This window comes from Pempheris klunzingeri, chromosome 8 (assembly GCF_042242105.1).
Source record: "Pempheris klunzingeri isolate RE-2024b chromosome 8, fPemKlu1.hap1, whole genome shotgun sequence".
NCBI lineage: Eukaryota > Metazoa > Chordata > Actinopteri > Acropomatiformes > Pempheridae > Pempheris > Pempheris klunzingeri.
In genome coordinates, this window is record NC_092019.1 from 2,798,340 (window position 1) to 2,823,563 (window position 25,224).

At 40.9% G+C, this 25,224-nt stretch overlaps 1 protein-coding gene across 1 annotated transcript in view; it reads left to right on the forward strand.

Annotated features, from left to right (window-relative positions):
- ascc3 (activating signal cointegrator 1 complex subunit 3) overlaps positions 1 to 25,224 on the forward strand; it is a 119,848-nt gene that overhangs the window by 26,889 nt on the left and 67,735 nt on the right. The window contains exons 9-10 of the mRNA XM_070834977.1: positions 14,713 to 14,916; positions 18,040 to 18,180. Coding sequence (XP_070691078.1) covers positions 14,713 to 14,916; positions 18,040 to 18,180 — 345 coding nt within the window. The remainder of the gene's footprint in view (positions 1 to 14,712; positions 14,917 to 18,039; positions 18,181 to 25,224) is intronic.

The window sequence follows — 25,224 nt, forward strand, 5'->3', positions numbered from 1 at the left end:
AGAAAGAATCTTTCATTCGCCATGCAAGGCATGCATGAAGAGGAAGCGTAGGGGGGCATACAAGCAACTGCTTCAAGATTAAAGTAACTACTAATCACTGTATGTAGTTTTTTAAAAAACTTTATAGTTTTTATATACTTTATATATCCGGGTCACGGCCGTGTCGCTCAAAAACTCAACAGCCAATAGGAACGCGCCCTTGAAAGAGCCCGCCCACGCGATAGGTTTGTGTCAAAACTCAAACAAAGAATCTGGCAGCGCAAACGGAAGCGTAGCCAGAAGCGTAACCAAAAGAGAGAGAGGGCGAGAGCAAAACTACATCCTTGAACAAAATAAAAGACAGAGTTATTTGTTTTCAAGAGACATTTTTTATTTTGAAGGTTATAATTTTTTGCTTGAGTTCATTTTTTTCTCTCTCAAATCCATTTATTTTGATTGACTTTTAATAAGTTTTGCTTGAAACTTTTTAAACAAATCTGATTCCATAGGCTTGAATGATGATGTAGTTGAAATTCTAAGAAATAAGATTCCTAATTTATGAATCCATCCATCAAATAAGATGTGTGAAGGAACTGTCCGTATGAACAAGAGGATTAGTATTTATCAAACACACACAGGCACAACTCCACACAGTGAACAATGAAACGTGTCCACTTGTTCTGTGTCTGTCTGCTTGTGCACGTTGAGCCTCATTAACAGACACAAACACCCCCAGAATGCCAAATATCACTAGTTACTTGTTATCGACTAACGTCGCGAGTATGAAAAGCATCATACACACCACGTTATCTCAGGTGAAGTGATGCTGCAGCTGCTGTCACCCTGCAAACTGTCACATCAAACTATTCCTGTAACAGATCACCATAATATTAAGTGGCATGTTATAGAATTAGAGTTTCAGGATAACAGAAAGTAAATCAAGCAAAATGAATGCCACTGAAATGTAATTTTAGTTTTAGTAACAACTGAACGTCATTAACGGATCCTTGATGAAATAGAAGCATAAATTACTTTAAAATAATAAATGATTTACTATCATTTTATCTGTGTGGGTCTTGCTGTGTTTTCCGTTAATTAGGAGTGTTTTTGGGTGGATTAAGGAGATGCAGCGATCTGCACGGAGCAGGAAAGTGTTTCTGATTCTGCTGTAGTTATCACTTAACAGTTTTTTTTATTACTGACTTTCTGTCCTAGCCTCTCCTGCAGAAACTTAAAGCCAAACAATCTGAATAGAAGCTGAAGTAAATTCTCCGAGGCTCCCATCTCTTTCTTCTCTCACTCTCTAAAAGGCTTATCTCTTTTTGTCTCTGAGTTTCTCCCCAGCTCACTAGCAGTTTTCCCTTCATCTTTGAAAGTCCCTGTGTAACTGATATAGATTGATATGGAACCTCTTCTGCTGAGCGATGTGAATTAGCCTCAGTCAAGCAGCGGCTCTATTCATTAACTTAAGCCTGGGCAACTCTGGAACAAAGTGCCTCAGTCCTCTAAAGCGCCGACACACAATGCCTAATAAGTCTTTACGTGCTATTAGGAAGGCTTTGAAAAGCAGGCTGAAAAGTCTGACGCTACCCCCTCCTCTTCCCGTTTACACTGAGTGCCGATTGTCATTTATTGAAAGCTGTAATGGGAAACAGGGCTGTGCGAGCCTCGGCGCGTCTTTAATAGCTCTGTGAAACATTAAAAGTGGGGAATTTATTAGGGTGCTTTTTAACTAATGAATCAGGGTCTAGGCATCCTGCACTTGCCACCGTGGTAAAAGCTTTCCTAATTTATCTGAGTAAATATGTTACTCAGTGTGTTGTGAGAGCAAGTGCCACTCTTTAGTAGTACCGGTGGACCGAACACACACGGAAACTTACACTACTACCACCACCACTGCCTCGCTGATGTATCTCGTAATACTGAAAGTGGAGCTCAAATTCGGACAGAAGCCTTGACAGCACACAAAACTGCACTCCCTCTGAACTTCTAATTGATAGGAATCCACACAAACTGCTAAGACACTTCGCCACAGTCTGTTCAGGGAGAAGCAGTAAGCTTTGCTCTTCAGCTGCTACTGGAGAACCATAGTGGGAGTGGGAGGGTTGAAAGGTGTAAGTAATGAATGACTCGTCCTTGCAGTTTATACTGTATATCTTTGTGCTGCTTTTCTGCTCTGTGTTGTTTATCCTTCAGCCAGACAATGGTGGTGTCAAATACAGCCATTGAACACAGTGTAAATTCTTGAATAAAAGCATTAAAAGGTATTCAGATAATGGCAGTCTTGACTAGAAGCCAGCTGGAGCCAGTAAAGGGGAATGCCTAATAAAGGATATGCAACATTTCACAACATCAGTGTCGTGTCATACGCACTATTCTGCATCTCTGAGTTTCTCTTTTTAACAGACATCATGATTCCTTTCACTAATAATATCAGTTTATTGGTGATGTCAAGTTGCTGTCATTGAAGCCCAGCCCTTCCTGCAGATGTTCCACATCTAAAAACATAATAAGACATTACGCTCTACGATCTGCTTGACGACTTTACATGTGAAATATATGTGCAGGAACTGTTGAGTGCGTTTGATAGAAGCTTAATACTCATGATCAAAAAGATCTGACATTGAGAATAAAGGCCTGTCTGTGACATCAGCTTGATAAAAGCCTGCTCTTACATGCAGTACTCTAATAAAGGTTTGAATAAAAAACAGGAGGTCATTGAAGATAGTGTGCTTTCATGGCTCACTGGTTAAGTTCAGCATAATGTACATTTCCATAGCACTAATTTAATCTATACAAGAGAGTAACGTCATATTCACTACTGCTAACTCTGAGGTTCATCTGAACTAAATGTTCTGTTGTCACACAACAGTCATTATTACTATTGTGAATCTTCTCCTGGCAATGAGACCCAACTCTTTCTGCAGAGGTTTCAAACTCAACCCAACAGAAAATGGATGGTTATTTACATCAACTTAGGAAGCAGGGCTTTATTTTAGAAAGACATCCCATCCCAGCGGTGCTCTGCTGGATTGAAATCAGGTGACTGTGGAGGCCATTGGGGTGCAGTGAACTCATTGTCATGCTGGTAGAAGCAGCTTGAGGTAAAATAGACTTTGGCCATTAAAGGATGCACATGATCAGCAACAACATTCAGGTTCGGTTAGTGTTATTTAATCACTGCTTATTTATTTATGTGTGGCAGTAGAATGTCTGCACAGTTACACCACCACTATCAGCAGCAGCAGCAGCACAAACCTTTGGCATGAAGGGTCCATGATGTCTGACCTCACCATCTGTAAGTGGCAGCAGAAATAAAGGTTCATCAGACAAGGTGACAGTTTTCCTTCTACTCTACAGTTCTGGTGAGCCTCTGCTCAGGTTCCTGCTTGTGTAGCACGGTTGTAACGCCTGGTTATTGACTGTGGCCTTTCTGTCCATTTGAACCATGACCCCCCCATTCTCCTGTGACCCCTCAAGTTAACAAGGCGTTTTCGCCCACAGAACTGCAGCTCACTGGATGTATTTTGTTCTTTCCATCGTTTTCTGTAAACTTTAGAGACGGTTATGGTGAAAATTCAAGGAGGTCAGCAGTTTCTGAGATACTTTTGCCAACTCAATATTTCCTCCATGTTACCACCTTAATGATGGAGGAAGTTAAATTCAATATAATGAACATTTCCGCAGCACGAACTCACTAATTCCATCAGTACGAACTTTGCCTTTTCAAGTTTCTCTCTTACTAATACTGATTCTCTTCTTTTGCACGGTGGTAAAATAATATACGCCTCTTCTCTTCCTGATGCCTCCTTTGTATCTTATCCATGACTAAAAACTGGTGCAGTTGGAGGTGATAAATTAAAGTCTACTGTACTTTCAGTCTCAGCTGTAGTAACAGGTGAGCAGTTGTCATTTCAGCATGTTCCACCATCATCACCCTCACACAACATCCTTTGATTCCCGTGCCTGCTGACAGCTTGCCCTCTCCTTCCCTGTGTAGGAAGCAGCCAGTGCACTGTATAAGCACGGTCCGGCAATGATGAGGCAGAACTGAACAGCCCTCCATCCATAATTAATCCACCTTGATTGCATTTCCTAATCCAGTTTTGATGTAGTTCCCCTACAGCAAACCACTGTGGCTCTTTATGTTTGCTAAGACTCACTATGCAATCTTCAAGGCTTCCTTCAAGCATACAAGGGTTCAAGACTTTTATAATCTTGTCTGATGGAGTGGCAGAACTCTGAAATGGCGCAGCAGCACGTCAGCTCAGAAATCTACCTAACGTCTGTCAGCCGCTGAGGAAGTTTGTCTGTAATTAGATTCCACATATTGTGTTTTGCCTCATTTGTAAATGTTGATGCCTCATCTTAATTTGATGATTGTTGGTTTTGGATCAAGCAAAAGAAAGACTGAAGAATTATCAAGAATCTAGTAGTGGCCTTGGTTAGGGCGTACGTGATACAGTAATATTATTCTAGTGATAATTAAGATTCACTCATATGAAGAAAATGAAACCAGCTCAAACACATTCTCACACGTTTGATGAATGGAAATTATGTCATTGCTCACAATCTGCTAATGTAGGCTGTCCTGAAAGACCATGTTGTCTCTCTGTCTCTGCCTACAGTCTTCATCTGTTCTTTGGCTGTTCAGATTCAAATAAATCTCTCCAAAAATTGAAATGGCTGACTAATGACCCTGCAGTAGTCTGTGGGATAACCATCTGTTGCAAGTTTTGCAAATGGGTCCCTATTATTTTATTCACAGTCTATGATAATTGGATTATAAATTACAAGAATGAAGCTTGACTCTTTGATTTACTTGTTTACACAGTTGAGATACGGGAAACCATCCACTGTATCCAGACAAGACTTGTTCTTTCAAAAGAATGTTTTAAGTATTTTGAAAAAGCAAAAACTCTCTTTAATATATACTTATGGTGATCAGGGTATCAATATACCCCCCCCACCTTATAGCAAAAAGTACATATTTAGAATATAAGAATGATAGCTTTTAACCACGTACTGGGTTTGGTACAGAGAACTTTTAAAGGCACCGACTGAACTACAGAGGCACGACAGAGTACAGATTCATGTTAAATCATTCATTGGCTGGAGCCTGTAGAGGCACCAGTTAGCCTAAACTGAGGGAGGAAGCCAGAGTGCAAGTTTGGGCTTATTTTTTCTAACTTTTCTTGTTGCAAAGTATTGGAAAAAGCTACCTTTGGGTTTCCAAATTCCAGCTCTTGGTACCGGTTCAGCTATTGGTTCCAATGTGAATGGTGCCCAGTGATAAATGAATGAATGAATCGATAATGATAGAGAAAAATACGTTTTCAGATGTCAAGCACTGTTGAAGTTGAGCAGCTACAGGTAATCACCTTTATATTAAAACAGATTTGAGTGCCATGTTAATCTTAAGAGCCGTGATTTTAATGATACTTTATTAACAATGCCTTACGAGGCGGTAGAAAGTCAAAGTGTCCCCTGGCAGATGTAATTAGCTGCTAATGACAGTGTTAATCACGTCAGTTGACCGAAGTACAAAATGAGACTCATGGTTATTGCTCAGATTGTCTGATATAACATATCATTTATTTACGCTCTGCCAATGAGCTGTTTTTGTTGAGAAAGAAGATGGATTGTGTCTTTACAGCACATTATATATTTGTTGTCAGCTTACTGACTTTATGTTTTGAAGAACAGAGGTCCTTTCAGCCAGAAATCCAAACTTCCAGTTTTCTGTGTTGTCAGATTTCACTAAAGACAATTTTATTCTGACATAACGGAACAACTCTGAAGGTGTTATTAAAAAAGTAATGCCACTTTTGAAAACCCGTATTTTATTTTCATTTCACCACATTTTCACATCATACTCAATTAATCATAGAAAACTGTTGGTATAACATTTCTAGTACGATGTCCACCACATGTACAGACCTGAACCTTAACAGGTTAATAACTAATTACACCATGTTAAGGGGAAAAAGTCACAATAACACTGTTTCTTTTAATGGTTAATTATTTAGTAATCAGTGGGCTGTGTGATGCTGTTGATGGGACTGAGATGCCGGGTGGGCTATACTGTGTTCGCTGAGGTTTCAGGGCTCACAAGACCCCTGGTGCTTCTCCTAGCAGGTGCTTGTGGATGAAATGATGGATTACCTCACTCTTTGCTATCTCCATCCTACTCCCAGCTCCCCCTCTCCCCTCTTTGTGCCCTCTCCCTCTTTTTCCTGCTGCTGCTGCTGTTCTTTAGGGAAATGAATGGGCCTCCTGTTTCCTGCATCCGCATCTCGCTGTGTCAAACTCCACCATGCATCTGGTGCGGAGGGCCGGCGTGCACGTATGTGCTCAGCGTGCATGTGTGTCCGTAGGATTAGTTCTGGGACTTAAGGTGTGTGTTTGGCTGTGTGTTTGTGGGAGTGTGTTTGAGACTAATGTTTGTGGGGGTGTGTTTGGCCAGGTCATTTAGTACTCTGCATGCAGGCTTGGAGCAGGCTGATAAGCTGTTTGCAAAAACTGGCAATTAAAAGTTGATCATGCTGTCAATTCAAATGGAATGAAATGGAACCAGAAAGTAATTAAAAGGATGGCATGAAAATGACAACAATTATATCTCTTAGCTTCCCATTACAGATGCACAGAAGAATTTAATTAGTTTAGGAGCTCATATAGTGACTCATACAGTAAACACACAATAACACAAAATAGCAGCAACCAAAAACTGGTGGCTGCTTCTTCTGTATACACAGGCTAGCCATCTCATTTTCACTATTAAACCTACAGACAAGGGAGGCCAATGGATGTGCTCAACACTAGTGTCCAATTAGTGTACTCTAAGCGGCTGGTTGATTGGCGGGATATTCCCAGTCCTCCCAGTTTGCCCATATGGCTGTAGGCTGTGGATCCGCTGTGTTAATGAGCCTGTCAGCTTCCATCCCACTCAGCATTGGCCCAAGTTTGGCTGATGGGCATCCTCTCATGCACACAGTGTGCACTGCTGAGGACGACTGCTTACACTTTATAGACAGCTAAGAAAGCGTCCTCCCTCAGTCTCCTTTCTGTATACTGAAAAATTCACTCATCGCCAGAATATCTTCATATTCCCCAAAATGTTGTGTTGTAAATCAGAATCCTGCAGGAGACAGCTGGGTTTTAGTGATTGGTTCTGCCCCAGACTCAAGCAGCTGGTCTCATTAGAAACTTTATTTAACATGGCTGCTGAAAGGTTGACCACAGATGTGTATGATCCAATATTAGCCAGCTGGACTCTGTAGAGCTTTCGCTCCATGCTTTAAATGCGAGGGCCTTGCTGTAAACAGGGAGATGCTTTTGGCTGGATGTAGCCAGCAGCATTCAGCTGTAATGATGATGATTGATTTGCAATAAAGCAGAAAGTTGGTTGTCATAAGTGGTGGATGTTTTAGTGGGCTTTGGTGAGTGGCTCCTAACATAACACAAAGCTACTGGAGTTCCACACGAGTGCGGTACCTGGGGAAAAGAGAAGAAATGAGCCTGTTGGCTCTCCAACTATTTGTTTTTGAACTTGATAAAGTCTACTTGACTCCTGTCAGCCTAATTAACTTGGCATCCTGCCTGGTGATGACTGGTGCCTTTCTGGCTCAAAGTCTGCCTCTTGTTTGTATGACTTAATGTGATAGTGACGAGGTCTAGTCACTGGCTGATTGATCAGCTGGGTAATGTAGGATAAACGTGACTGTTAAACAGCATAAAAGCCTGATAGAAAGCCGTGTTGGGCTGTGGATCAAAATAAGAGGAACACTATGATATAATGCCATCCAGTGTGAGAACACCACAAAGTACAGCCTCAGGGTTTACTATAGGCTTCAGCACCTCTTCTGTAATCTCAACCTAAAGATTAAAAGTGATACTGGCAGGTTTCTCTAAATACATACATACTCTTTGGTCACTGTTGAGCTGATCAGCAGATCATATCGGATGCTAATTGTCAAGGTCTGCATGGGGCTACCAGCATCCACAGCAGATGGCAGATGGGGGTGCTGGAGGGTTCAAATATCATTTACTGGCCTGAAACATTCGCTTGTTTCCAAAACAGTTGTCATGTAGTTGCTCTCTGAAAAACTAACAAACAAAAAAACTTACATTGAACTTGAAGGAAAACTTCAATTTATCAAAACAAGACCCCAACCGTGATCCACAACATCCCCAGTTTGTGTCCAGTGTGTTGCTTGTCTATCCCCATTCATTTATCTTCTCTCTCCACTGTCTGCTATCACACACTTTCTTTTTTTTTGTGATTGTTATGAACATTTTACTCACCAAAGTAATTGCTGAGATCTTGTAAAATGGCAACATTGCTAAAAAATAAACCACTTTATGTGGAGGTCCAGCTGAAAGTAAGTGCCCCTAAAATGTAGGTAACAGTCCATTATTGCACAGGAAAACTGTGAGTGCAGAAGGTTTAACTTAAAGCAAGAAGTGGGTCTAAACTGTAATGGTTGTTTACAACAGAGGGTTTGGCTGATAGCTGGCTGCCCGCCTTCATTTTCTCTTCCATTTACATTCATCTGGATGTTTGTTTTCAACCTGTCTGACTGTTCTCAACCACTCACACATCTTTATAGTGATGTCCTCCGTTTTCATTTTCATGGTAGAGCTTCGAAAATAAAACCATTTAAAAGTTGTAATGCACCCTCATTTGTTCTTTAAATGAATTAAAACAATACAGCAAATGACAGTTTTTGCCACATTCTGTGTTTTAAAGCATACTCAGTGTGGATTCTACTTGATTCGATATACGAAGTGAAACAATTAACAACGTTATACAATTTTATTCAGACACAAACAGACACAGGCACACATACCTGTTAAAAAGGCTCATCTATCTATGCTTTTTTATAGTTGCTAAGATGTTAAGATTAGTCCCCTGAAGTCATTAAAAGAAAATATGCTGCAAAAGGTATTTTTATAGTCTGATATTCACCTCGATTTAGCTTTTTAAATTTTTAATTTAAATATTCATAATACATACTGATGAATTCTCTATTTTCTATTTTTAGTAGATGCTGAATCTAATGAGCCCCACTTACCTGCATCCCATAGGAAGAGCACCTACGGGCCACTGGAATAAAAAAAAAAAGCTGGACAGAATCGGTGCACTTTTACCATGAGATTGTCTAGTTGCTGAAATTCTTGATGAGCAAGGTTCTGGCGAAGCAGGGATTGTCCCCTATGTTAAGGGCTGCATAATGTCCATTGCTGTACAGTAACTACCTCCTCACAACACTGACATCACACCCTCGAGACAAGTTTTGGCAGACACAGCTGGATCTCCAATTGGAAGATGTGCATGCATACATTAACATAACAATGAAGCTAGAGAGGTTTTAAGGAGAGAATAAAAAAGCACTGAAGATTTCCAAAGATCATTAAATGATGGCAAATTTCTATTTACAACATGTATGCTTTACCTCAAGGTGAATACTGGGGCAGGCATACATTTGCATGAATTAGCATGTTTAAGGAGTGCGGGGACACTAGCTTTTCGTTACAAACAGACAAAGTCGATAAATCAAAATGGGGGCCAGCCACTCAAGTGATTGTTGTGCCTCTCCGGTCACCACAGAGACATGGGAACGAGTGTGCAGAAGCCTCGCAAAATAGGGTGAAGCTCAGTGGTCCATAATTCAAAAATGAATATTTATAAGTAGGAGCCCAGTGGACTTGGCCTTTGGGGAAATAATTGGGTAGACAGGAGCAGGCTGGATTCACCATCCCTCTTCAGAGAGAGAAGAAGAAGCCCTGCAGTCATTATGAAGAGACTGTGGCTCAGTAACACCCATGCTGTACCTTAACTTGTTTAGTCATGGAAGGAGTGGAGTGAGAGGCAGCTCCGTCGGTGGAGTTAGAGATATGAAGGCATGTGTGAGCGTGACTCTGTTCAGACTGCAACCTGTCAGGCTGAAGCTCCAAATATATATACGAGCAAATGATCAGGCAGCATTAATCACACATAATCAGAGATCTAGACTAACTTTTTCTACCTCACGTAAAACTTTAAGAGGACCAGTCCAACTTTAGGACCACTGCTTAAATCACCATTCTGGAATTGGGAGCAGGACACACAGAACGTATTTTTCCTCCCTTTGTGCTCTCGGAGCCATTTTCATCCTAAAGAGTAAATCTTCTCCTTTTTTTAGACTCTCTCTTGCTGCTGAGTCCTCGTTTGACTTTTCCTCTTCGGCACAAAACCTGGACTGGCAGCTTTTAAGAGAGGATTCATATTTAATCTATACAGGCCCCACATACCGGGCAAACGTGTTTATATATTGTATTGATTATCGTTACTTAAGGTCAAAATTAGAAACAGCAACATTAATACTATAAATCAGCGCCGACGGAAGAGCAAGACAACAGATAAAGTTTTAAATTAAGAAAGAAAATAAATAAAATATGTAATAAAAATAGATGCCATATATAGATATATTATTTATATTGACAGTACTCTTACTTGGTGTATCTGAATCTGAAGCAATGCAGTTATTCCTGATTACCTTCTTTGTGACCAAACATGATGAGAGGATGATATTTTTGTCTTTACTCTACTGAATTCATGTGAATTGAAAAGTGATATAATTTAAGTATTCATATTTAGGGATGTTATGTTCTATTGTTAACTCGTTAAAGGTTTTAAGACAGTTATTAAAACCGTTGTGATGGAGCTCAGCAATTGTTCCATTTTATGGTCTTTTTGTTTACAGCTGTTCATTTATTGGCAGAACTATTAATTACAAAGATCTTTGTAGATGATTTTAAGACGTTAAATAATGTTTCACTTGGACTTTGCATGGTTTCCTTCCTTGTAATGCATTTTCTTCAATATGTTTCCAATCTTGGCTTCATTCATTAACTAGAATATTGTTTAGTGTCTGTGACGGCGCTCCTGCACACTGGGGGTGCACAGACCGCTGTCTACTGTAGGTTATACTCTAACTATGGATATTAGCCTCATACAGCGTTCCCTTCATGCAAGGCAGAATTAACAGGGTTACTCATAACTAAAGTGTACAGGAATACAATCAGCTCCTTTAACCTTCCTCAGAAACAGCTGGTGACTTGATACGACTCCCTTACAGGATTCTTATTGTTCTCTGTTGCTGCTCATAGTCTCTCTAAATCTGCCCCTTCTGACCAAGATTGTTCTGTAAAGCTTGTATTATTTTCTCTTATTATTCCAACCAATTCCTCATTTTTCTGGAGCTATACTGAATGCAGTTACCGCTCCAGCATTTAAAAGCATCCCCTATAACTAATGGATCAGCTGTTTCATTATTTAATACAAAGAAATCTGTAATGAATTTTTGTGTTATATCTTTGAAACCTTTATCTTTTAATAACTCCCAGTGTCCTGGACCCCTGTGACACACGGTGGTACTGATACTCAAAATTATTATCATCATGGACTGCTGACAGCTTCTGCGAGTTTCTCAGTATGTAAACCGTACAATAACAGAGAGAGGACAGCCTTGACCTCTCCAAGGGGAAATCCTTCGGAGCTATTTCAGAACTTTTTGACTGCAGTGGCATTGCAGGCTATTAGTAATATTTTCCATAATATTAATTGTTCCCTTTCTAGTCCACAAAGGCAAGCACGCAGCCAAGTTGACTGACAGCAGATGAATCCCTTGGAAAGCTGTTGCTATGGTTTCATATTGCTATGAAAGCCTTGCGTTAGCCCCCAGCTAACACAAACGTGCATACATACATACACCGTCTCCTGCCTGGTGAACAACGTTTAGGAAGAGTAAACCATATAACTGTCACATTTACGAGAGTCTCCAAAAGAAAAGTAAGGACTACCTCAGAGTTTACCAACAGCCTAAGCCATCGGTGTAACAGCTTTTTAGACATCATTTCTGAGCTGTTTAATTTTGTATCTTTTCAGATAATATTTGCACAGAACTGGAAAGCTTTGAATGGCCGTAATCAACTTCTTGCAGAGCTGTTGTCTGAGCAGGGATATCAGATGCTCATCCACAGCTCACACGCGGATGTAGCCAACTTTTTGTTGACCATAAACACACCAGTTGAGTTTTAGTGTTCTTTTCTGTTGGAAAATAAGTTTTTGTGTTTCTTCCTGGCAGTGGCTGTTGGTGGTAATCAGCACTCTTTATGCAACACAAAACCGCCAAACTATCCCATGTTTACATAGCTGTTCCAAGCTGTTAATCAGAAGACCCCCGCCCCCATACACCACCTAGCTGAAACCACAGGCTCCCTTCACTCCTTCTAGCTTAAGTGGTCTCTGATAAAGTTGCTCTTTGATGCATTAATAACCTCTTCCTCCCTTCTGGGCTACGGGGTCCAACTTCCGAGCAGCGCCCCGCATATCCTCGCCTGACATGCACTCTTTAATTATTTCTTTCTATGAGTGTTGGAGCGAAACGAGGGGAAGAGGAAAGTGATGACATACTTCTAATGAATCCTTGAATAAATAATACTGCTGTCTAAGCTCAAGGCATCCTCAACCAGCCTCACTTGGAGAGAGGTGGAGCGCAGACCGAGCAGAGAGAGGCGAAAAATGATGGAGGATAAAGGAAAAAAATAGATATGGTGGGAGGCGGTGGGAAACACACCTGGAACTACAGTGACCTCTATTGTATAAGATCCCTCTGCTGCCTGTTTCCATCATTGACCTCTCAGTTTCAATTCAATTCAGTTTAATTCAGTTCAGTTCAAGGGGCTTCAGTGGCACGAAGCAACGTGGTCGGTCAGTGTTTAACAGTGTCGGACTATCAGAATGTCTCCCTGCGTGACGTTAGATTAATGTGCCGCAGTTTTATGTTTATTTTCACTTTGTACATGAGTGGAGATGTGAGCGTGGATCAATAAACAGAAGCTACAGTACAAGATAAGTCTGCTGGTCTGATTGAACACCGCAGGCCACACGCAGATAAGACATGACAAAAAAGCCGTCCATGGGAGCACACGTTGATCCGAATCTCAGAAATATAAATAAAATGTTTTTTAGCTCTGCAAGGCAGCACTTCATGTTGTTGTTGAACATAAGTTATTTTTTAAAGTGTTCAGACAATTCCCACACCCCTTCTATTGTGTTTAATGCATTTGCAAGCACAACATGTAGATTATGTTTTTGTGTCCACAATGGGTATGTTTGATTTATTTATTTTTTTATCATAGTACAAATATCCATCTTTAAAGGGGACACTGGCTGATCATGCAGTATAATTACCAATTTGTTTGGTTTTAATAACCATGTTTCTATTTGGTTTCTATGGGAGAAACCATCCTCACCACCAGAGGACCCTACATGCTCATACAGTGTCATGTGTTCCCTGAACAGTGAATATATATCAATATATTATTATTTTCACGTTTCATATTTTAATATTATTTAAAAATGTGATGATAGGACGTCGCTTTTAATGCTTTAATGCTTTAATGCATTCTCCATCTGTGCAAAGTCACTCAGATTTTTTTTTGTGGCCAAATGTGTTTTTGGACTGTGGATATTCTCTTATTCTGGGAAAAGAAGGAAATGATTCACCTGCACAGCAGCTGGATGTTTTCACTCTCTGTGTACTGTGTGTGTGTCTGTGTGTTAGTGTTAGGTGTGTGTGTGTGTGTGTGTGTGGCTCCAACTGTCCTTCACAGTGGCCATTTCTCTACTTATCAGAGCCAGTGTGAGATTGAGGGCCATCACCCACACTCTGTTGCCATAGTGAAGGCGGACGGAGGGCAGCTTGACTGACAGCTGATCCCACCACACACATTTTCTCCTCCTTCGTGCTTCTTGATGCTCCACTTTCTGTGCAGTCACCTCTTTCACGGCGGTTCACTCACTGACACATGTAACCGATCCACTGTCGGTATGTCATGACGGCTCACTGGAGAGAAGATTCTACCCTCTGGTTCTGACAAAGAAAATACCAATTAAGGCAACTGCACTAAATGGTTGACACCGGACCAAATCTGGTTGCCAGGGGCAACTTGGGCAAACAGTATTGTGGAGCTCCCAATGAAAAATGACACTGACTGCTTTTGCATTTTGTTGTTGCAGCCCAAAACATGGACATTACCCTGTGGTTCAAGTTTCAAAACATTAACAAAAATCATATTTTTGGCACATTAACAGTTGATTAAGGTGATATGATTAATCAGTTAATAGGGATACAATTGTAAATGTCAATATCTTTCATAAATAGTCCAGTTTGAAAATAGTACATGACTGTAACCCAGTCCTTTTTCACCGCTGGGACTCTGCGCTGTGCGTTTTAAGATGTGTAATGGGGTGCTGTGTGGGCAGCAGGAAGCGCTGGATGCATTGCTTGAGATTTGTGGCCAAGACAGCACGTACTTTATTTCTTCACCACAACAACAACAACAACAACAGCGGCTGGCTGGTGTCCACCTTCTGGGGCCTAGCAAAACAAAGTCCGAATTTAGTAAACCACCAAAATCATAGAAAACATAGATCATGTAAGAAAATACCTACAACCATATGTATCGTATTTGTCCATGTAGTCAACAGTACGGAGGTGAACGCTGCAGTCACAGCTCCTGGCTCAGTGGGAGGATCTGCTGTTTGATAACCGCTGACTGACGAACTCTCTCTGCTTTTATTAAGTGCTGTTATGAGACTTTCAACGGATAAAACAAGAAAAGCTTCTGCCTTTTAACCTTTAACCTCATAATGATTCTTGCCCACTGTTACTTTTGCTTTCCCAGATCGGGCAGCTGGTGTTTAAAGGGATGAAGCGTCTGAACAGGATCCAGTCCCTGGTGTTTGAGACGGCCTACAACACCAACGAAAACCTTCTCATCTGCGCCCCGACTGGCGCTGGCAAGACCAACATCGCCATGCTGACCGTACTCCACGAGATCCGCCAGCATCTGCAGCCCGGCGGCGTCATCAAGAAGGATGAATTCAAGGTCTGATGCTCACACACACACACACTCACACATGTACATATTGGGTATTCAGAATGGGGGCCCCTTAATGCTGCTATGATGGATGTGATGCAGTTTGATTATATTTCTCACTGTTTGTTTGTAGGAAGCCTTTTACCTGAAGTGACTGTAACGTGTCTCCCTGTCAGGGAAAATCACAGACGGAATTTAAAAGACTTTCTGCATCATGTCGAGCAATGCCTGCGATAACTGCTTCATGTTTCCAGTGTCACTCCGCTCCAGAGTCCCTCTACGTACCTCATGGAGATTAAGCATGCTCCTTGCTGAGGCTCACACACCCCATACAGAGATTCAGATCTGATCCTCAGGGCTTTGGATTCTTGGATTTCAGGCAGCGTTTAAATGGAAGCTTTCTGATAGTTTTATGTCAAGGACAGCTGGATTTACTTCATTATGTTTCCTCCATGAGGCTTTTTTTTTTCTGTTTTGCTGATTTGTGCAGTGTTTTGTCATTTAACCTCAACAGAGAACTGCACCAGTATAACTGTATCTATGTCTGTGTTTGTGTTTGTGTGAGGATAACATTATCTGGACTGGTCTATAGCATTCAAACACTAAGAACTAAAACAATAAATGAGGAATAATGTACCTTTAAGAGAAACGTCAGGTTTCTGTCCCATTAGACACTCTACATGGATCAAACTGGACTTTGAAACGTACATATAGTACGTTTTTGAGCCCTGAGCTGAAATAGAGAATTAAATTTTTTAATGGATTGATTCTGGATACATAAGACCTCATTCATCCAGTCACACCAGCTCTCATTAATGCCCATTAAAACAGGGGAACTGCTAAAACCACCAGTGTTGGAGCAGATGTTTGATACAGACGAAACATTAGTTGCTTTGATTCTTTCCTATACACGACTACTTAAACTACCCGTGTAAGTCTTCAGGGATTCAGGAATCTTTTAATAGATCAGTATCATCTTTATAAAATAAAGTTCAATCAGATCAAAGCCTCCGTGTCCCACAGTGACACAGACCAAGGTTAGTGACGGCTAAAAGCTGGAGAGCAGAAGTGTATTTTAAGATGAGGCTGGAGAGATGTCAGTAGTGGATTTAATGGAGGGAGAGAGAGAATTTCATAACTCTGTGGCATAACACAGCAGAGGCCCAGCCCCCCCTAACACTCAGGACAGACAGAGGTCTTTGGTTAGGTTTTCTGACAGTATATCGGGACAGCTGTCAAACATAGTGCATGAATAAAACCTGTCTGAAGTAGTGATGGTTATTGTAAGGGTTTCATCGCCACTGGTGTCAGTATTATTATCAGTATCTAACAGTGCGCTTCAATTCACACTCCCTAATTTTAAATGCTTGAAATTTTCTGACTAGGCACATCAGTGCTCAGTGTACCCTGAATGTATTTCTATTTTTTCCCCCTAAAGTAATCATGACATTCCTGCATCCATCTGTCATATGTCAGATGGAGGGCATGTTCCTATTTGAGAAGAATGGCACGTCTGGCCAGCAGACAGCAAATGTAATGACACGCTATGTTGTGGTGGGCATATTCGGGGTTGGGGGGTTGGGGGGGGGGGCTGGAAATGACTGTTGGAGGGTTGGGAACGATTGGCGTGTTCATGCCCTGCCTAAGTGTTTTAAATATGTTGGTCCAGAAGTCTGTCAGTCGGGGGCATGCCCAGGACATATGCACATGGTCAGCTGGAGACTGACGACATCTGTTACAAGCGATGCTTCTGTCAGGAAATATCTGCACCGGTTTAGCATCGGTGAAGCGCAGCTAGTGAAGGACGTCACTGCAGTAATCCACGTCTGTCTCTCTGGTATGTTACTCCACTGGTGATTTGAGATGGCAACTCGCAGGCCGTTCTCCCAGGAGCCTTTAAGGGATACAGTGGGGGAGAGATATAGGGAATCAGTTATGCCGCATATCATCAATATGATCCGCTTTTGATTGAAGTGGAGTGGTGGAATTGCCTCTGTATAAAGTGCCTGATGGGGAAAGATGGCTATTAGGCAAATTATGTTTAACTGAAAGGGATGAAAAGGGAGAAAAACTCCATCTTCATATAAATCATTAATGGCTGCACGGCCATTGGCAGACCGGCTGAGTCTGAGCTGGGTGGGAAGAATAGGTGTTGAGGATTGGTGCATGCATTGAAACTGTAGTTAGTAGTAGCTTCTGTCACAATGTTTTGATTAAGACATAATAAATTGTATTTGTGCATGGAAATATGTGACATAGTCCGCCCACTTTAAAATATTAAGAAGAGCTGAGAATACAGATGGAAATCTCTAAATTAGAATAATATAAGCTGTTACAAGTATTTTATAGTCATGTAGGACTCATTCACACATAGTAAGAAACTCATAGAGAAACTAGGTGTTGAGGGGCTTTAATCTAGTGCTGTTTGAAATACTCATTTGAATTTGAAAGGGCTCAAATCCGAGGCTAAAAAAACTCGACTGCCTCACCTACAGGACCTACATTTCACCCCGCCTGCCTCTGTGACTCCCCTCCTTCCAGCCTTTGTTAGAAACTCTGACTGTTTGTCTGTCTTTTCATCTGATTATGAGACAGACACTTGGGTCTCATTGTCTGAGTCTTCCTTCAGAAGTTTTCCACATTAATGAATACTTGATTTTGAAAAACACATCTAAAAATATTGGTTCATGTGTTCAGAAACCCATCGTGTCAAATGCTAACACACACTCGGATAAATAATTCAGACATCCAAAAGGCTTTGTTCTCTCCATGAAGGTTTGCACACACACACATATGCTCACACACACACACACACACACACACATGCTCACACACAGTGCTGGCCAGTGACGATAGACACTTTTCATACATCACCATTAAACTTTACCCATGCAAGTGGCTGGCATCATATTTCTCAATAAATTGTGATTTGTGCTGGTTGCCAGGGAACAAATCATCCCGCCTCTGTTTGCTCATTTATCACCACAGTGTCCTTCCAGTCCGACTCTCCTGTACTGTACTCCCACCCACCCCCCCCACCCCCACCCCCATCTTCTACCTTCCCCACTCAGCCCCTATGTGTTCTCCACCCTATTTATTTCCATGTCTCTCTCTCTCTCTCCCTCTCTGCAGATAGTATATGTGGCTCCTATGAAGGCCTTGGCAGCTGAGATGACTAATTACTTCAGTAAGCGACTGGAGCCACTGGGCATCACCGTTAAAGAACTCACTGGGGACATGCAGCTAACCAAAGGAGAGATCCTGCGTACACAGGTATACACACACACACACACACACACACACACACTTTATGAGTTCTATGTCATGTCTCCAAAAAATAGTTCAAACTACGGGTACAGAGAGCAGCCCCTCCTCTAGGTTCCCTTTGCTGCACATGTACAGTACGTTCTCTAGCACCCCCAAGTGGATTGGATCGTGACATTTATTGGAGAGCATTTCATCATTTATCCTGTAAATACATCACGTCACAATTCTGCCAATTACTAGTCACAAATCTAACTTCACTAGATGCATTTCAGATAGAAAACAAATGATGAAAAGGTTCACTGTAAACAGTGAAGTGTCTGCTGCTCCTCTTCTTGGATCAGGAGTGAAAGCTTACACCACGAATGGAGGAGCCTTATTTTTCTGTTGGTTTAAAAATATCTGCTTAATTATTTGCTTTACCCAAAAGTAATGTACTGTTTATTCACAACCTCATATGCTACTTTGGGAAATGTGCCTGAAATACTTCCTTCACCGTTTAAGTTGGCTGAAAAGTACCAAAAACTTCAATCTCCCTTTTTTTCCAACTTTTATTTCTAAGATGGAACCCTGCATAGTAATTCCACTGCTGTCCCTTTCCATACTGCATTTGGCCCAACAAATCTGCAGAACATATATTAAGTCGCACTATATAGATTGGTTTTGATAAACAGATATGCATAAAATGCACAGCTGTTATTAGAACCAAAGGTGCTATAGCTCAAAGATGGATGTGATACAAGCTATCGACAAACAGATGAGCGTGAAACACGTAGCAGCCCCGGCCTCATTGCCAGCAGAGTGCTTTAGCAGCAGTATGAAAAGTGGATGTTGGGTTAGCTGGCAGGGTTTTTGTCAGTTTGACAACCCTTAAACCAGAGGTAGCCTCTGTGTTTGATATGAAACAGCCCAAAAAATCAAACTTTTCAGCACACTATGATTTCTATCACTATTCCACTGTGAAGACTGAGATAAAAGCAAATCATTAACGACTAATAAGCTGGAACCAGTGGATGTTTCTTGACTTAAATGCTTGACTGGAATAGCTGCAGATAGATTTCCTGCTGATTGACTAATCTACTAATTGTCTGAGCACTAATGTATAGTGATGCAGATAAACTGAGATAGCCCACGTAGTCTCCTTGAAGTGACAGAGGTGTACCTGTGTGATGTTAGCGGCGTGGAGTTTCACATAGTGCTCTTCTTTTTGATCAGCTCACTTGAGCGCATGTCTAACTGGGCCATTAAGCCATTAAGCCATGAGCCCCAGGAACTGTTCTCAACACTACTTAACTTCAATTGATTGTTCCTCATCTCCTGGTCTTGGAACCCATTGGCTGTTGTCTGAAGACGATGGGTTCGGTTCGGAGCTTTTCGGCCAATGCTTTATGCCTCTTTTGCTCTCCACACGCACTCTTTACCTGGACGTAACCAAAATATTGTACCACATAATGTTGGCAGTGTTGATTAAAGGTGTTACATATTAGCATATTAGTTGAAGAGGGAAATAGTAGGTAACATGTGTCCCTATATTGGATTCTTCTTTTACAGTGACCCCCTGGGAAATGAGTACAGTGTCGTCCTTCAGTGAAATTACCGTATTTACCAGACTATAGAGCGCATCGGAATATAAGCCGCACCCACTAAATTTTAAAAGCAAAAAAGTATTTTTACATATATTAGCCGCACCAGACTATAAGCCGCAGATATATACGTTGTGAAATGAGATATTTACACAGGAAGATTTAGTAAATGTTTATTTACAGACCTTAATTGTTTCCAAACGGTGCCTGTAACACGGCAGTAACACGTCCGATCGAACAAAACAGAAAAGTCATGAATGTTTTTATTCATCCTCCTCCTGTGCACTGAAACCGTCACTGAAACGTTAGCGGAGAAAAATCTATAGATTAGCCACATCGTTGTATAAGCCGCAGGGAAAAAAGTAGCGGCTTATAGTCCGGTAAATACGGTATTTGTCATGTACTCATTGATCTCGTACATGATTTGGCCGTTAAGGAAAGTAGTCGTCGTAGTAGACTGAACTTTTTCCATATCCTGTAGAACGGCAGATATTTTTATTTATCACTCAAGGATCCATGTTCAAAGCACCACTTTGGTCTACACTTAGTAGTGGTTACCATGGTAACAGTGTAGTAAAGACCAAATCAAATATCCACTTTTAAAGGGTGAAGCTTTATAAGTGTATGTGGTGGCAATGCTTGTATCTGAATGTGAAAGAGGAAGGGAATGGGCAGTGAATTGAACAGAGGACGAGGAATACCATTTACTTTTGCATTTTTACCAGCAAAGGTTCGAAATGATACGAGTGCCGATGGATAAACACATAAGGACACACTTGCATATCACACCCTCGGTTAGTCATCGACATAAGAGATCTTCCGTCATGTTATTTCAACCTTCAGGAGTCACTAGTTACTGCTAGTTGTAAAGGTTCAGTATTGATGCTGATTTAAAGCATCCCTGTAATGAATGTAAGCTCACAGCGATTCTCTTTGAGACTTAAATATCTAAAGCTCTTGGAAAGGTTTGTAATTTCATTCTTTTCATGTGAAGATCAGGCGTATGAACAGAGAAGCCCTGATCCAATCTTCAGGATCCTATCAGAGCTGACTACAGTATATTTCAATGTATTGAATTTGCTAAAATAACCAATTCTCCTCTGTGTTTTGGTCATCTATTCCTGCTAATGTTAGAAATCTGACGTCAGCCTCGATGACAGCCAGATCAATGTGTGACAATTTCTCTCTCTGCATGTGTTTGTGAAAATTACAGTATTGCAAATTTTAGAGTTATTGGCAGTGCAGGAGACGATGACTTCCCACACGGGGACCGACAAAAAGAAACTCCACTGGTAACAAATGTATACCAACATGAGGCGTGAGCTGTTTATTATACGTGGGGAATTATCCCGTGGAAATGATTCCACTATGTGAGCCAGTCCATTTTCTCAAAACATTTTCTTGTCAGTCTCCTAAATAGGGATTTCCAACCACTCTTTAACTATATGCTCTTTCTGCTACACAGTCAAAGTGATGAGTCTAATTTTCCAACCAAATTAGCCAATTATGATCAGTTGTCAAGTTCAATTTGTCAGTCAATGAGATGTTGTATTTCTGTTGAGTAATTAATTGGTTGTTCAAGTAATTAAGTTCTGAGCAGCAGATGAGGTACATTTATTGTGTGTTTGTGGGGTTTTACTCTTACATATGCTAGAGAGAAAGACCCCCCCCCTCCCTCATAAAGGAGTTTCCTTCTCTGTTGTAGAAAACGGATGATTTATTACCAAAGAAAAGGGGATGAAAGATGCAGGTTGAGCACATTTTCAGTGAGAGAACCTGGCTCCTCCAGCTCAGTGGGAAGTGGAGGTTGGTAGATCCATTCTGAAAGACTGAACTTTGATACTGAAAAGGTTGGGAAAACATGCACATCAGTTAAATCCAAAAGACTTGGATTTGAGAGATTGCACTACTTAGAGTTAAAGTTTATAAGCCTTGTGGGACTTATGAATACCGAAACGGAGAGGTTGGGGTTCGGTGTGTATAGGGTGGTGGTGGTGGTGGGAGGTGGGGGGGGTTTATTCGTATGAAATGAGGCCAATTCCAGATAATCTGTAGGTGTATTAAAGTTGCGTCTCTACCAGGTCATATGAAAAGATTTCACAAAGAGAATGATTAGTCAGATTCACTGCAGCTCTGCAGCACACACGTATCTCTCTTACACTTAATCTTGTTCGCTTTCCGTCTTCACATCCCTCCTTTTCACTGTTCGTGTCACTACCTTTACACAAAGTGGTCGACTGAAAGGGGATGTCCACATATAACTGGGGTGATGCCACGCATTGTAACCTTGGCTGTCTTCTGTCCTCAAAGTCCTCACTACTTCTTTCATCATGCCCTTTTGATGTACACAGCAGCGTTTGGGCTTCTGCCACGACTTCAGCCACTCGCACGGCATATGAAGAAGAAAGAGCAGTCATGATGAATCCAAAACTCCAGCGATGCTTGTGGTATTAAGAGCATATCTATTGTTAGCTTGACATGTTTCATCTTGCAGCCTTCATCGTGGTCTTTATTCAACACTTTATGAGGAACGTTTAAATGAGAAAGGAAAAAATAAATCCCAAGTAATGACATACTCACTAATAAACATCAGGTGCTTGCATAAATGTGGTCCTGGTTGAGTTTAGTATATGAGAATGGTGTTTGAGACCTAAACTATAAGCTTCTATAACCTTCTTAGCTAGTGAGTTGAGTGTAGGGTAATTTTACTGCTCCACAGTGTCACAGTGTTGACAGCCCTCCTTAGGTGTTTCTGCATTGGATTTGATTTATGTTTTTAGTTTTGGTAGCGCTGAAGGGATTATTGGGAGCAGGTGATTCCTCCTCATTATAAATAAGGAAGTTGATGTGTGCTGTGAAAGTGGGTCTGACTTGTTTTTTCGTCCAGCTAATCAACATGAATTTCTAATCTTATTTTTGCGTACAATAATCAGGTTAAGACTGGACAATGCTTTCCAGGCACATGTGCAGGGGTGTAGTTGGTGTTTCCGTGTTGTACTTGAATAGATTTCCATAAATACATAACCCACAGGTCAATGCAATGTTGAGATCTCTGAGGTATGCAGTCAACGGTTACACATAAAAAAAAAAAACTGTGATTGGCTCAGTTGTTTTTTCTTAACAAGGAAACAATAATGCCAGACCCCTTTGAGTCACCTCAGTCAAATCAGGGATGTGGGCAGTGATTCAGTGTAGCAGGAAACTACAGCAGCTGCTAAAAATTCCAAGCATTGTTAGTTGAAAAGTGTGGGGTTATAAAAAAAAAAAAAAAAAAAAAAAAAAATGCAAGCTCTCACAAAGTATGAAAATCTGTTTATTCTTGCACTGACAAGATCACTAATTTCTCGGAGCATCTCATGTTAAAAGACTGTGTTTGAACTGAAACCCGGCAGAAAGAAGTGGCTCGTCTATTCAGCAATGGAGCTAAGAGGCATAATAAATTGATTAATGTGCCATCAGTTTGTTTGAACGGGCTACAATGGGCTTGCTGCACCTTTATACTAGTCTACCATGACTTAATTGATTTTTCCTACTTCCCTTGAAGCCTTGCAGCATTCACTGAGCAAATGAAAAGAACGGTTTTCACTGTAATTGCATGTTTTCTCATATTTAGCTAATTGTGAGTGGTGTTCTCATGACCGAGCGTAAAGACACACACACACACACACACACACTCAAACACACACAATTGTACGTGGCAATGCTGCATTGAGAAGGTTTTCATTACAGTTCGCCTTGACGAGCCGCTAGTTGTTCACATATCACAATCCAGTAAATGTCTTTCTCTAACATCCCCACTCCATCTTCCTCCCACCTAACTCTTCCTCCCACATCCTCCTCTCTCCATGAGTGCGACAGTTACCATGGAAACAGAAAGGGTTTGGAGGGATGCTGCCATGTGGATGCCAGTGTGTGGGTGGGTGGCATCCTGGGACTTCCAGGACCTCTTCCCTCTCTGTCCAGAGAGAAAATGTCAGTTAATGGCATCCAAGAAGGAGCTGAATCACAGCCATACAGTTTTCTTGAAAAGGGCGGTTGAGAGGGGTGTGTCAAAATCTCCTGTCAAGTCTCGTGCAGAGAAATTGAAATAGCTGCTCACGTGTTTCAGACAATTTTGCCCTCATGATATTCTTTTAAAAAAAAAAAAGAACACTAAAAGACAAAACTGTTAGTGACGCGTCCAAACACATTACACATTGTCCACTTGCCAAGTGAAACCTTGTTACTGAAAGTGAAAGTTTAAGACTCGGAGCCACAGAAGGGATGAATATATAAAACAGAGTATATAAAAAATATATTATCTTTATAGGAGTAACCCGTAAGACTCTCAACAGTGCAACACCAGTGCAGTGCATCACTGTGCAATCTCACTACACTCATTAAAGGAACATAGAAAGGTGTCGACGTGAAGAAACATTCTACCTTCTCTGGAAATGTTTAGTCTTACCATGATGTTTTAGAAGCAAACACTTTTGTATGCAGAGACCGATACAGTCAAATACAATGCAAATGCATGGCCCTGACACCGTGTGACTGTTGTAGCATTATGCTACATTATGGGACTGTGTACTTGTACCTGACTGATAGCAGCTATAACTGGCCAGTATATCTAAAGGAGCTAGTTTTGAATGGTTAATGTATGAATGTGATAACCCAACTATGCTGCATTTAGGAGTGAATCCAGTATTTGAAGGCACCTCATTACCAAAATATTACCAACTTTCTGGGTGCTCCTTCCCTAACAGACTGTGGTAGACACAACAACTTGTCAGTTCACTCCGTGTTCGTATGGTAACTTAACAATAAGCTACTAATTACACTAATTTATGTGCACAAGTAAAATAATTTGAGAGGAAAAACGTCTAATCCGAGCACACACAAGTTGAGTAATCAGAGAACACATTTGTATGCATGAGTTATTAACACATTAGCCTGAATTACTCACTTGTACGAACAACTTTAAGAAAAAAAAAAGAAGCCCCAAACATCTGACATCTGCTGGGCTTCATCCAAATATGCCCTGATGTTAACATTTAGCCTGCTAATATCACAAGCAAGCTTAATGAATGTGCACAGAAGGATTCACAAATGTATTCTGTGATTCCTCATCACAAAAATTAAGCATATTTTAAAGTATGTTTTTAAATTTTCAACATATTTGGATGTTTTTACATTCATACAGACTCGTGAGCCATGTTGTTCTGTGTGAACCTCAAACAAATTCATTTTTTGCAAATAAATCTGAAAAAAACTGGAATTATTAATATGCATGTGTAAGTAAGTAAGCTGCCGTGATGAGGCCCACACCTTAAAGTCCACCTTTACACTGTACCACATCTAACTAATCATATTGTAACAAGCTTTGCTGTAAATGCTGCAGGAAATGTCACTGGTGTCTCTCACATGCTGAACGTGTCTCAGCCATGAATTAACAAGAGGAACATTCATCTACATACTTGCCCGGCAGTGG